Here is a 13,600-nt window from a genome sequence, read left to right as displayed (position 1 = left end):
GAGCTGCCGGCAGCTGCGTGCCCGTTCCCGCCGGAAGTGCGTCACCGGCTCGGCGCTCCGCCTCCCGCAGCCGTAACTATAAGGCGAAACAAAACAAGCTACAGAGGCAGTGGCAGCGGTGCCGGGGCGGGGGGAGGGGCGCGCCGGAACCGGAACCGATTCGACGCCGGAACCGGAACCGAGAGCAGGTTGCCAGGGCCCGAAGAGGGCTGGCGGCGGGGACCTCGCTCGGTGAGTGGGACGGGCAGCCAGTCTCCCACCTGACCCGAGTAGGGGAGGACGCGGCGCGGCCCCGGGGCGGCCTGTTCAAGGTCACGGGCCGTGTCAGCTCCGACCGCTCGAGCCCCGAGGCGTGCTGATCCCCGCCGACGTCGGTGGGGCCGTTACGCTACGTCCGTGGACGGCCTCTTCCTCCAAGCGGGCGGGCGGGCGGGCGGCGAGCGAAGGCGCCTTCCTGGAGGAGGTGGTGACGGGCCCGCGGTTCGGCGGTTGGGAGGTCGGTCGCAGTCGGGCCCAGGCACTGGTCTGTGGTCAGTATCTCGGCGCCATCAGGCGCCATCATCTGAGGCCGACGCAGGTTCCCAACAGCCCCTTACACTCCTCGATGTCCCCCGAGGATGGAGGAGGGATGCGGCCTTTGGCCGGGACTGACTAGGAGGAGGCTTGCAGGCGTTTGGCCCATTGGCCTTGGCCTTGGCCTGGCAATCATTCAGCCCAGCCCTTCAGCACCCCATCTGGCTCTTGTAAGGATTCTTTTTACCCCTAACGTGCACACACCTGGGGAACATAGATGAGTCACTCTGTCCCGCTGCCGGCCTAAGCCTGACGAGGCTGCCAGGCGTCCCTGGATCCGTGTTGCATCTCTACCCACCCATCTCAGAATTAGAATTTGAGGAACTTCATTCTGGATGGAGATTGGGCTCAGAACCTCCTGGCCCATCCATGGGAAACTGGGAGGGAGCTCTCTCTCTCCCCCTCCCCCCTCCTTCTCCTCCTCCTTCTTTTCCCTCTCCCTCTCTGATGAGTAAGGAGAGCAGGGAGCAAGGGGAGGGTGTCGGTTGCAGTTGCACACTCTGCTTCCTGTCTGGGGAAGAGTGCAGCCGGAAAAACCACGGTGGATACCTTTTCCATGTGAGGCTCATTTCAGGCCTCTTCCTGCTTGGGACAATGGCGGGGGAGAGGGATCTCCCAAGGAAAACTTGGCAGTGCACCGGAGCAGGTTCAGCAAAGGGGGCGGGCATTGGGCAGCCAGCTGTCAGGCAGGTGGGAGCACTTTGGTCACAGGACCTTAGCTGAGTAGCGGCAGCCTGGTTTAGGCAGAGTTTGATCCCTCCTGCTTGCTGTTAGATTGTCTCCTCCTTTCCTGCTTTCCTCCTCTACCTCCTCCCTCTCAGGCGGTGACTAAGCAGCCAGTGAGAGTGAAAGAAAATTGAGATCCCTGCCTGGAGCACCAGCCCTGTGGGCTGGAGCCATGGCGCTGCTCCAGACCAGTGGAGGAGTGGCTTGACCTGACGCCTCCTCCACCGGACTTCCAGCTTTGAGGGTCTGTTATGGCAGGTGTTGGGGAGACTTGCTGCGTTCCTTATCCTCTCGGCAGGCTAGCTTGAGAGTGTCCAGGACGCCTTCCAGCAGCGCAGAGAGAATGCTCCCTGGGGTTAGGCGTGTCGTCGTCGGTTGCTGAGTCCTTGCTACAGCCAGAGAGCAAGTTGTGGGGCCTGGGCAGTGATCATCGGCCTCCTCTTGTTAGGCTGCCGGTTCCTTGCTGGAGAATTTGGCCACAAAGAGTTGCCAAGATAGCTGGGCCAGGAAGGAAGCGCCGCAGCCCTGACCCAGACGCTGTTGCCGACCCTGGGGCACTCTGGCTGTCCACCAAGCGGCTCAAGATGTCTGGCGGGGCTAATGCCTCAGGCCCAAGGAGGGGGCCCCCAGGATTGGAGGAGGCCACTAGTAAGAAGAAGCAAAAGGATCGAGCAAACCAGGAGAGCAAAAATGGAGATCCTAGGAGAGGTGAGGGTGGGATTCCCAGCATGTTCATGCATGGCCCGAGTGTGCGGAAGGAGGCTTGGGAGCTGGTGGGGCACAGCACGTTCTTGTTCTTGGAGAGGTGGTGTTTTCCCCTTCTCACTGTGCTGAGAGAAGGACCAGAGGGGCCAGCTAGAACCTCAGCATGGAAGCAGAGTACTTGGCCCAAGTCCTGACCTTGTTGCTTGGTGGGGTGGTAGTGCCTTGCGGGGTGCCTCCCCAACATGACCTCCCTCCTTATTTTGTTGTTGGGGTCAGTGTCCACTCCTCAGGAGGAGCAGACCAAAGAGGGTGAGTAAAGCATGGGGCCCAAGGCAGCAGAAGCGGGGAGAAGTCGGCAGCGGGGGTGGGGGTGGTAGGGGCATTGTTAATTCCCATCTGGGGCAGTCCTATTAGGCGGGTCTCTGGTACATGCTGATTCTTTCAGGAACTTGCAGAGACTCCTCATGCTCCTTTTGCCCCTCTGCCAACAGAAGTGTTGTTAGCGTGGAGGCAGAGTGCAGATGAGGTGATCGTTAAGCTGCGCTTGGGAGCAGGCACCCTCCAGCTGGAGGAGGTGAATAGTGTGTTCACAGACACTCACTGTGTGGTGAGGCTTCCAGGTGTGTCCATCTGCCATGAGCCCAGAGATCCATTTGAGCCCTCTGACCGTCCCCACCTCAGTTCACTGCCCCCCACTCTGTCTCCAGATGGTCGGCAGTGGGGTGGTGTCTTCTATGCTGAGATCGAAAGTTCTTGTGTCAAAGAGCAGGCCCGCAAGGGCGGCCTCTTGCAGCTGGTGCTGCCCAAGAAGGTGCCACTGGTCACATGGCCTACCCTCCTGGTGAGTTCCGGGGAGTGATGGGTGGGGATGCTCAGAGGGATGTGCCAGGGCCTGACTGCTCTATCTTTGACAGAAGAAACCTCTTGGGACCCAGGACCTGGCACCTGGGCTGCGGTGTCAGGAGAATGGGCAGGAGCTGTCTCCTGTTTCCCTGGAGCCCGGCCCCGATCCCCGCAGGGCCAAGCAGGAGGCCCGGAACCAGAAGCGGGCCCAGGGCCGTGGCGAGGTGGGCTCAGGAGCTGGCCCCGGGACCCAGGCAGGGCCCAGCGCCAAGAGGGCTGTGCATCTCCGCAGAGGGCCTCAGGGGGAATCTCAGAGGGATGGTCCTGGACCCCAGGGCGATGCCCCACCCTTCTTAGGCGACCCAGCCACCCAGGTGAGGTATCTGGGTGGGAGGTGGGAGCTTGGGCAAAAGACCTGGGATTGTTCTGGGCTCTGCCGCCAGCCAGACAGGCTGATGCTGCCTACAATCTCTCTGTGAATAGGCTGGGGCTGAGGAACAGCTCCGAGTCCCACCATTGAAACCCCAGGGCTCAGAGGAGAATCGAGCCCCTCTGGTGGGAGAGAAGTCCGTACCCCCCAGGAGTGGCCCACTCTCCCCAACAACTACTCGGAGCAGAGACGCTGGGAAAGGTGACCAGTCCAAGGAAGAGGCGGTAGTGACAGCAGATGCTGCAACCTTGGCAGATGGTAAAGCTGGGCCAGGGGGCGTGGTGGCAGGTGGAGCCCTGGGGTGGGCAGGCAGGGAGTTCAATAGTGATAGGCTTGGACTTGCCCCTTGTGGCACTGAGCCATGGTCCCAATACAGACCCCGAGTCCATGGTGAGCCTGGCCTTTGTCAAGAACGACTCGTATGAAAAGGGGCCAGACTCCGTGGTGGTTCACGTGTATGTGAAGGAGATCTGCAGGGACTTGTCCCGTGTGCTTTTCCGTGAGCAGGACTTCACGCTCATCTTCCAGACCAGGTGAGCGGCTGGGCAGAAGAATGGGACAAGCCATCCATCCTGACTCTCCCCTCGCTCAGGTTGACCAGCATGACTCATGCCCTTCCTCCTGCCCTGTATTTGCTCTGCTCCCTTAGGGACGGAAACTTCCTGAGACTGCACCCGGGTTGTGGGCCCCACACCATCTTCCACTGGCAGGTGAAGCTCAGGTGGGTGGTTCCCGGCCCCACCCCGAGCCTCTTCCATTCTAGGCTCCAGCTCCCTGCCCGTCTAGCCCAACTTTGCTCCACCTGAGTCCCTGAGTGTAGCCTTCTCCCACAGGAACCTGATTGAGCCCGAGCAGTGCACCTTCTGTTTCACGGCCTCTCGAATTGACATCTGCCTCCGTAAGCGGCAGAGTCAGCGCTGGGGGGGCCTGGAGGCCCCAGCTGCACGAGGTCTGCACACGAGCTCCCTTCATTGCCCAGCCCCACCTGACCAGCACCCTCTGCCCCCATATGCTGCTAACCACCAGCCCCCTCATTCCCCCTTTTTAAGGTGCAGTGGGTGGTGCAAAGGTTGCCATGCCGACAGGTCCAACCCCTCTGGATTCAACCCCTCCGGGCAGTGCCCCACACCCACTGACTGCCCAGGAGGAAGCCCGGGCTGTGGAGAAGGAGAAACCCCAGGCTCACTCTGATGACCCAGGGCTGGATGGTGTGGCCGCTCGCACCCCTGTGGAGCATGTCGCCCCCAAGCCGGAGCCACACTTAGCCTTGGTGAGCACCCTGGGGTGGAGGAGTCCAGGTGTCTGCCAGGGAGCCCCACGGCTATTCTTTCATGCTTCCCTTGCTCCTGCAGCCTAAGCCCACGTGCATGGTGCCCCCCATGCCACACAGCCCTGTGAGTGGGGACAGCGTGGAGGAAGAGGAGGAGGAAGAGAAGAAAGTGTGTCTGCCAGGCTTCACTGGTCTTGTCAATCTAGGCAACACTTGCTTCATGAACAGCGTCATCCAGTCTCTGTCTAACACACGCGAGCTGCGGGACTTCTTCCATGGTGAGGGTGGGGCTGGGGACACGGGGCCCAGGGAGTGGGCCAGGGGCCTTCCCCCGCTCACCTCTGCTTGGCTCCTGACTCTAGACCGCTCCTTTGAGGCTGAGATCAACTACAACAACCCCCTGGGGACCGGTGGGCGACTGGCCATCGGCTTCGCTGTGCTGCTGCGGGCGCTGTGGAAGGGCACCCACCATGCCTTCCAGCCGTCCAAGCTGAAGGTAAGCTGCTCTTATTTCACCTTCTTGGCTGGGGGCGATGGGGAGGATCAGCCAGTTGGGTGCATGGTGGGCCCCAGGGCTCTGTGCTCACGCCTTGGCCCCTGCATCCAGGCCATCGTGGCGAGCAAGGCCAGCCAGTTCACGGGCTACGCGCAGCACGATGCCCAGGAGTTCATGGCTTTCCTGCTCGATGGGCTGCATGAGGACCTGAACCGCATCCAGAACAAGCCCTACACGGAGACCGTGGACTCAGATGGGCGGCCTGATGAGGTCAGGCTCGCGGCAGAGGGTGGGCAGTCCCTCGGGTCTCCCTGGTCCTCACCTCCCCTCTCTCCAGGTGGTGGCTGAGGAAGCATGGCAGCGGCACAAGATGAGGAATGACTCTTTCATCGTGGACCTATTCCAGGGCCAGTACAAGTCGAAGCTGGTGTGCCCTGTGTGCACCAAGGTGGGTGGGGCTCCTTGGCAAGGGGGTCCTCTGGAAAGTGGGCTGCTGGGCAGACCGGAAACGTCCTTGGAATGCAGGCACGGGAGAACTGGTGAAGTGGCCAGGCCTAGCAGGGCCTCAAATGCCAGAAGTGGGTTGTATTCTCCCGCCTGGCAGTGCTTGGAGCCACTCTGGTCGGCCTATCCGGCATCTCCAGGAGGAGAGGGTGTTGGTTAGCCATGTGGCTCCTGCCCCCACTGCGTGCGACCCCCCAGTGCCACGTCCGTGCGTCTGCAGGTCTCCATCACCTTTGATCCATTCCTCTACCTGCCGGTACCCTTGCCCCAGAAGCAGAAGGTCCTCCCCGTCTTCTATTTTGCGCGGGAGCCACACAGCAAGCCCATCAAGGTGAGGAGAAGGCCTGTCCTCGGAGCTGGGCTTTGCTGTCTCTGCCTTCCCCACTGAACCTGCCCGTGTCGCCCCAGTTCCTGGTGAGTGTCAGCAAGGAGAACTCCAGTGCCAGCGAGGTGCTGGACTCCCTCTCTCAGAGCGTGCACGTGAAGCCCGAGAATCTGCGTCTGGCGGAGGTAAGGCTTGGCTCCTGTGCACACTCACAGCACACCGGCCCCTGTGCACGGACACACTAGAGCGTCGGCGGGTTGGGTGCACTTGACTGAAGCCCCATGGGAACCCAACACTTCAGTTGTGTACCAGAGATGCCCTGCAGCTCCCAGCTGTCAGGCTTTAGTCTCCTCTTCAGTGGTGGCCTCCTGCTGCTTTCCTCGCCTCCAACAGAGACCCTGTCCCTCCACTCACTTGGGTCCTCCCTCCATCAGACTGTTACCCCATTTTACCTCATGTTAGCCCAGCTCCATGGACACTCCTCCTCTAGCTTGGCGATGAAGGGTGAGAAAGAGCCCCTCGACCCCTTGAACATGCCCCCACCCCCCAGGGTCCAGCTACGTGACGGAACTGTGTGTTTCCTAGGTGTCTCCAGGCTGGCTTTCTGGTTCTTTAGTGGTACTGAGGGTGGCTGCAGCAAGTGGGGTCTCTCTTTTGGATAGTGAACCCCACTCCTTTCCCCATGTGCCCCAAATTAGGACCAAGCCTTCTCTGTGCGCTGGGGCAGCGAGGGCACAGGCTCCTTCTCACGGGAGACCTGTGATCTCTGCCCCAGGTGATGAAGAATCGCTTCCACCGTGTGTTCTTGCCCTCCCACTCCTTGGACACCGTGTCCCCATCTGATGTCCTCCTCTGCTTTGAGCTTTTGTCCCAAGAATTGGCGAAGGAACGGGTGGTGGTGTTGGAGGTACAGCAGGTGAGTAGGGGTCACCCCGACCACAACAGGGCCCGGGGGTGGGGAGGGGGACTTCCCCCTGGCCTGTGCTTTGCTGAGCCAAACACCCCACCCCAGCGCCCCCAGGTGCCCAGCATCCCCATCTCCAAGTGTGCGGCCTGCCAGCGGAAGCAGCCGTCGGAGGATGAGAAGCTGAAGCGCTGTACCCGGTGCTACCGCGTCGGCTACTGTAACCAGTGAGAGCCGTACTGTGCCCCCACCCACCCTCCATCATGCAGGCTTTCATCCTCTCCTACCACCCTGATGGACTAGGCTCTGTGGGGTGGCTGGGCTGACATGCCCAGTTCCCAGGGCCTGAGGCCCGCCCTCACCAAGAGCCACAGCAGGTGGGGCCCAGGCCCTTTGCTGACCCTCCCCCTTTCCTTCAGGCTTTGTCAGAAAACACACTGGCCTGATCACAAGGGCCTCTGCCGCCCTGAGAACATTGGCTACCCCTTCCTGGTCAGTGTACCTGCCTCCCGCCTCACTTATGCCCGCCTCGCTCAGCTGCTGGAGGGCTATGCCCGGTAAGTACCCAGTGGCTTGGACTGAAGGTGAGGTGGTGGGTGGGGTGTAGAGCTGCCTCATGGGCACGTGCATACGCACGGATGAGGATGTCTGCCTCACTTTGCTGTTTCCAGGTACTCAGTGAGCGTATTCCAGCCACCCTTCCAGCCTGGCCGCACAGCCTTGGAATCTCAGGGCCCTGGCTGTACCTCACTGCTCTCTGCTAGCTCTCTGGAGGCTGGAGACAGCGAACAGGACCCCAGCCAACCTCCTGAACTCCAGCTGGTGACCCCTGTGGCTGAGGGGGACACAGGGGCCCCCAGAGTATGGTCAGCCCCCGAGCGAGGTCCCATGCCCAGCATCAGTGGAGTTTCTTCAGAGATGCTGGCCTGTGGGCCCCCTGAGGTTGGCTCCTTGTCCACTGGTGAGAGAATATCCCGACCCGAAGGTCAGAGTCCATGAAAGGTCTTGGAGCTGGGTTGGGCTTGGAGGGCTGGGGGATACTTGGTTGGCGGGGCAGTTCTGATTCCCATGCTCACCTCCAGCTGCCATCCCCGGCTACCAGCATCCGAGCGAAGCCCTGAGTGTGCACACATCTCAGTTCTTCATCTACAAAATCGATGCAGCCAACCGAGAGCAGCGGCTCGAGGACAAAGGTGTCTGTGGCCAGGGCTCCATGCCAGGGGCGGGGCAGGGCGGGGCGGGCTGCTGCTCCTCACAGCTGCATGACCTGACCCCCTCTCTCGCCCGGCTGCAGGAGAGGCCCCGCTGGAGCTGGGTGAGGACTGCAGCCTGGCTCTGGTCTGGCGGAACAACGACCGCCTGCCTGAGTTTGTGCTGGTGGCCTCCAAGGAGCTGGAATTTGCTGAGGACCCAGGCTCGGCTGGTGAGGCCGCCCGTGCTGGCCACTTCACCTTGGACCAGTGCTTGAACCTCTTCACGCGGCCCGAGGTGCTGGCACCCGAGGAGGCCTGGTGAGAGAGACCAGTCGGCTGGGTGGGTGGTGGGGCGGGTGGTGGTGGGGGGGCGGGGGACGTGCAGGTCCTGACCCCCTCCTGCCTGCAGGTACTGTCCGCAGTGCGAGCAGCATCGCGAGGCCTCCAAGCAGCTGTTGCTGTGGCGCCTGCCGAACGTGCTCATCGTGCAGCTCAAGCGCTTCTCCTTCCGCAGCTTCGTCTGGCGGGACAAGATCAACGACTTGGTGGACTTCCCTGTACGGTGAGCGATGAGCCCCGATGGTGACTGCGGGCCAGGCTGGCGGCCAGGCTGGGGATGCTGGGCGCCTGCTGACCTCCTTCACCGTTGCTTGTTGGATCGCAGGAACCTCGACCTGAGCAAGTTCTGCATTGGCCAGAAAGAAGAGCAGCTGCCCAGCTATGACCTGTATGCCGTCATCAACCACTACGGAGGCATGATTGGTGGCCACTACACGGCCTGTGCCCGCCTGCCCAGCGACCGCAGCAGCCAGCGCAGCGACGTGGGTGAGGGCACACACAGTTGACAGGATAGGCGGTGGAGATTGGGTGTGGGCTCCATTCACACTCTTGCCACCCCGCTGTAGGCTGGCGCTTGTTCGATGACAGCACAGTGACGACCGTGGATGAGAGCCAGGTTGTGACGCGCTATGCCTATGTGCTTTTCTACCGTCGGCGGAACTCTCCCGTGGAGAGACCCCCCCGGGCTGGCCACACTGAGCACCACCCAGACCTAGGCCCTACAGCGGAGGCTGCTGCCAGCCAGGTGAGGCACAGGGGAGGCTTCCCAGGGCAGTGGAACCCGAGAGAGGGGGGTGCGTGCAGCTCTTTCTTCTGCAGCCACAGGTCCCCGGAGCCTGGTGCTTGTAGCCTGTGGACGTTTGCCCACATGCCACCAGTGTGCACCTAGGTACCCATTCGGCACAGGCTGCTCAGCTGCTCGGAACCTCACTGGGCACTGCGCCATGAACAGATTCCCCGTTTTCTGGGGAGACTACCTGAAGCTCCCCCAGCTTTCCTACCACGTTCCCTGCCGTCTGGCATGCACTCAGGGCAGGGCCTATCTGGTATGGAAACAGCCCTGGGTGGCAGTTACACCGCCCACCCCCCCCTCCCCCAGGTGAGCCTCGGTGCCCTCGGAGCCTTCAGGGTGTCCTGTCTCTTGTTGACAGAGTCCTATAGGCCACATTGATGGGCACAGCCACAGCTCCTTCCTGAAGCTGCCTCTCTCTTGCTGCTCCCGTCTCTCCTTGGGCCCACTCTGGTTCTAGGCTTAGAGAAATCCCTCGAGAAGAAGACAGTGGTCAGGAGCTGGCCGTGGGTGGGTGGGCGTCCTACCCGCTAGGAGCAGACCTTTGGGACTCAGTGCTGGTGCTGCAGCAGACCCGAGGGGTTCTCTGAGCAGGGCGATGGTGGCACTCTTGATGACCCTTTGTATGGGCTGGGCACCGTCAGTCACAGGGACACTGGGTCTTCGTACCCCCAGGGTGCTGATGGCCATTTCCACACACTGTAGGCTTCCCGGATTTGGCAGGAGCTGGAGGCCGAGGAGGAGCTGGTGCCTGAGGGGCCTGGGACCCTGGGTTCCTGGGGGCCCCAAGACTGGGTGGGGCCTCCATCACGTGGGCCCACCACACCAGACGAGGGCTGCCTCCGGTACTTTGTCCTGGGCACCGTGGCAGCTCTGGTGGCCCTTGTGCTCAACGTGTTCTATCCTCTGGTGTCCCAGAGTCGCTGGAGATGAGCTTGCCTGCAGGCAGCTGCTGTGAACCGGGCCACTGGCCCACCCACCAGGGAAGGCCGGATGCCTCTGTGGTGGGGACCAACTCTGGACCTCGGGCCTCAGTGTGTGCATCTGTGGAGGGAGAGGGTGGATACTGTGACCCCGATGGGGGCAGAGTGCCCTAGGATGACTTACCTGTCCTTCTGTGTGTCCATTTGTCCTGCTGCTCTGACCCTTGGCCTGGGGCTTGGCCCTGCCCAAGCTGCTTCCTGTACGTACTTAAAGTGTTAATAAAGCGAGACTGTTCAGGCCCAATCTCGTCTCTCTGTCTCAATGCCAATGGCTGTCTGCGCCTGCCTTGGGGCCCTCCCTTGGGTGCCGGGGCTCTGAGCCAGCACCCCCGGGATGCCAGGCAGCACGCTGGGCAGTCCCCAACCCCTGTCCTCGTATTCTGTTGCAGGGACTAGGCCCTGGCCAGGCTCCCGAGGTGGCCCCCCCGCGGACAGCCCCCGAACGCTTCGCCCCCCCTGTGGACCGCCCAGCCCCCACCTACAGCAACATGGAGGAGGTCGATTAGTAGGTCCCTGGCAGGTGGGGGGACTGGGTTTGGGGATCCCCCGCAGATGGCCAGCTCTTGACCGCTTCTCCGTTTCTAACCCAGAGGACCCTGGCTCCATCAAAGGGGAGTTGGGGGCGTGATTTGGGGATAGAGACCTCTCAGGTGGGGTCCTGTTGTCAGTTTGGCCCCGACCAGTGGGCCGGCCGTGTCTTCTCCAGCTGCCTACCAGTGCTGTGTGATTTGATTCTCACTTGTACCTTGAATTCTTTCTGATTTGCATTATAAACGTTAATTTTATTCCTAAAATTGTACTTTTTTTTTGCATTTTGGAAGTGATTGCTGCTGTTTAAATATATTTTAAAAATAAATAATGATAAGTGGACTTAATGACTGGTGCACCAGGTGCTATGGCCACCTCGCGTGTGTGTGTGTGTGCGTGCGCATGCACGCGCGCGCACACAGTGGCTAAGAAGAGATGGTGAAGGTGGAGGGATGTAGTCTGTCTACTAAAGGAACTCCGGTGGCACAGTCAAGGAGCCATGGTGGTGCATTGAACTGCTAACCACAAAGTCAGTGATTCGAAGCCACCAGTTACACTGTGGGAGAAAGAAGAGGCTGTCTGCTCTCATAAAGACTTAAGGTCTTTGAAGCCCAAAGGGACAATTCTACTTTGCCCCATCGGTTCACTGTGCGTTGGACCCCACTTGATGGCTGCCAGTTTGATATTTTGGTGGGTGGGGCACTGGCTCACACATTGGACCACTCACTGAAAAGTCTGTGTATTTCAAGCCCACTTGCTGCTGTTCAGCGAGTGGGGATGACATGGCTACCAACTCTGATATTTATGGCCTCAGAATCGGAGCCCAAATGAACTTAATAGCAGTGGGTTTGGCTTCCTTGGATATTACTCCTTGGTCCCCTCTGCTCACAGCGGGGTTGTGCTTGGCATAATGATGAAGACGTCTGGTTAAAAGATGGAGGAGTTATCTGTCATCTGTAGAAAAGGTGAAGGCCTGGGCACTGGCAGCCTCAGATTGACAACTAGCAGCAGGTCAGGGAGGTTTTTCTGGGGACAACAGGAAATACTTGCCCTCCAGAACCCCCAGCCTGTGACAGAGGTGGAGCCTGCAGTCTGCAGAGGTGACCAAGGGTCATCCTGGCTTCAGTTTGTATTCCTGGGGTCTCTGAGGAGAGCTGACTCCCTAATTTTGAGGCTCAGCTTGGAGCATAGCTCAGACTTGGGCTCCAATCTCCGATCCTTTTCACCTTTTACTGCCCTCAGATCTTCCTTTGCTGTGAGATGAGGATCGACTGGATCCCTCTGGGGAAAACAGAACAGGAAGAAGTCATTGTGCAGCTGGGCAGGTGACCCTTCTCTGAAGTCAGGCCGAGGACCACAGCCAATCTTGGCTGGCTTCCTGTCGGACAGAGGGTGTGGGCCCTGTGAGACCATTCCTTTCCTGTAGAGTTCCTACAACCTTGGTTCCAGCAGTGGCCCCAGTCGGTTTTCTCACAGTCGGTTCCTTCTCCAGCCCCAGAGCCTCTGCTCTGCAACCTTGCACACCCAGATTGCCAGGGCAAATGTGAGAAGGCCCCTTGTCTCTCTTGATCGCTACAGCTACCCCTTCCCTGTGAATTGCTTGGGTGCAGGACTGAGTGTCTCTAGCTGAAGAAGTTCCTAGAAGCCCAAGAAAGACAGGAGAAAGAAGCAGAGGTAGGGTGCCATCCCAGTGCCCCATTGGCCCATCTCTACCCCCAAAGCCATGGATGGGGCTCACGTGAAGCTCAGTATGCAGGACCTAGGAGCACTGCTCAGCCTCAACCAGACTCGCACCATGGCAGTGCCCAGAGGGAGCTCCTGGATATAGTCCTGTGATCAACCCCTGGTGTTTCCCCATAGGGACAAGGTCACTGGGGCTGTGTGGAGTTGCTGGTCTTGGAGAGAAATCAGAGAGCTGTGGGTGGGGTCCTGCAGGAAGGGTAGAAATAATGAGTTAGGTGCTGATCGGACACTGCTGCAGAGCCTACTAGGCATGGACAACAGGTTGTGCTGGGCCTTTATGTGTGGAAAGCAGAGGTCGAGGGACTCCCTGCCCAGCTGAAGCTTGGCTGCTACCACAGTGTGACCACCACACTGTGACCTCTGTGGGGCCAGACGAGCACGGCCTTTGGGCTCACTATTGGTCGCACCACATGGACTGAGCTGCCTCTCCCTTGCTGCAGCTAAACCTTGCTGGCCACGGCCTGACTTCTCTCGCAGGTCACCTTTCTCTCAACTTCTCTGGAAGCAGTGACATGGAGGTCATGCAGGCAGATTGGCTCCATATAACCTCATGGGTCAGCCCTGGCCCTGGAGTGGTCACAGGTGCCACCGGATTGACTGGGCCCAGTGTCATTTGTGACACTGCCATGGTCGTGGGGTTACTTGAAGCCCCAGGACAGACACCATGGGGAACCTGGGAAAGGGCGCCACCACCAGGCCTAGACTGTGGTGCTGGTGATGTGCTGACAGACTCTACTGACCTTTACTGAAGAGATGGTGGCAGTGGTGGCATGCCATGTGACTGTTCATCATGGGCTCCTCTATGGTGGGCTGGCCACCTGCTACATGGGCAACATGCTGTTCCTTTGCCGTGACCTCTGCAAAGAGCCCAAGTGGCTGCGGTGTTTCTGGGTGCAGCTGTGCCAGAATCTTCCCAGCAGTGCACACCACCTTCCCAGCGCTCCGCCTGCACCTGGCTTCCCACGGGGACAGCGCACCAGGACTGAACCAGGCATCAGTCTGGGGCCATGGGGAGGTGGGAAGCCTCGGAACACAGGGCTGGATTGGGACACGAAGTGTGTGTCTGGGCAGAACCTGACAGGTGGCCATCATGTGAAACCCACAGGGAGGCCCCGATGCAGACCTTAAGCACTGGCTGCAAAGCCAGGACGCTGTGGATACAGATAGCGTCCTGTCCTTGAAAGTCTGAGAGGATGAGTCACACCAAGGCTTCAAAGAGCCATAACCTGCCCAGTGTTTGTAGCTTCT

The 13,600-nt window shown here is 60.1% G+C and overlaps 1 protein-coding gene across 14 annotated transcripts; it reads left to right on the top strand.

Moving 5' to 3' along the window:
- The first annotated feature begins 87 nt into the window (after positions 1–87).
- USP19 (ubiquitin specific peptidase 19) lies at positions 88–10,951 on the top strand. 14 transcript variants are annotated; one of them, XM_075547350.1, is made up of 27 exons: positions 88–231; positions 1,748–2,007; positions 2,281–2,313; positions 2,496–2,624; positions 2,712–2,845; positions 2,919–3,221; positions 3,331–3,535; positions 3,654–3,810; positions 3,927–3,998; positions 4,111–4,226; positions 4,327–4,547; positions 4,630–4,825; positions 4,910–5,043; positions 5,155–5,313; positions 5,381–5,491; positions 5,768–5,878; positions 5,956–6,057; positions 6,648–6,788; positions 6,885–7,003; positions 7,196–7,333; positions 7,448–7,761; positions 7,859–7,969; positions 8,071–8,287; positions 8,379–8,531; positions 8,634–8,794; positions 8,875–9,053; positions 10,471–10,951. In XM_075547350.1, exons 2-27 carry the CDS (start codon positions 1,884–1,886, stop codon positions 10,585–10,587), a joined length of 3,957 nt encoding a protein of 1,318 aa, XP_075403465.1. In that variant the 5' UTR covers positions 88–231; positions 1,748–1,883; the 3' UTR covers positions 10,588–10,951. The 14 variants fall into 14 exon arrangements, with proteins under 14 accessions (XP_075403465.1, XP_075403464.1, XP_075403463.1 ...); XM_075547349.1 differs by lacking the exon at positions 10,471–10,951 and adding an exon at positions 9,804–10,351; XM_075547348.1 differs by lacking the exons at positions 88–231; positions 10,471–10,951 and adding exons at positions 389–530; positions 9,804–10,351.
- The last annotated feature ends 2,649 nt before the right edge of the window (positions 10,952–13,600 follow it).

This window comes from Tenrec ecaudatus, chromosome 4, assembly GCF_050624435.1.
Source record: "Tenrec ecaudatus isolate mTenEca1 chromosome 4, mTenEca1.hap1, whole genome shotgun sequence".
Classification (NCBI taxonomy): Eukaryota; Metazoa; Chordata; class Mammalia; order Afrosoricida; family Tenrecidae; genus Tenrec; species Tenrec ecaudatus.
This window is presented reverse-complemented; position numbering and strand designations above follow the sequence as displayed.

Coding starts and splice junctions, on each gene's coding strand:
- USP19 (XM_075547335.1), top strand. Junction 3,999..4,110: donor CACTGGCAGGTGAAGCTCAG/GTGGGTGGTTCC, acceptor CTTCTCCCACAG/GAACCTGATTGAGCCCGAGC. Junction 7,004..7,195: donor CGCGTCGGCTACTGTAACCA/GTGAGAGCCGTA, acceptor CCTTTCCTTCAG/GCTTTGTCAGAAAACACACT.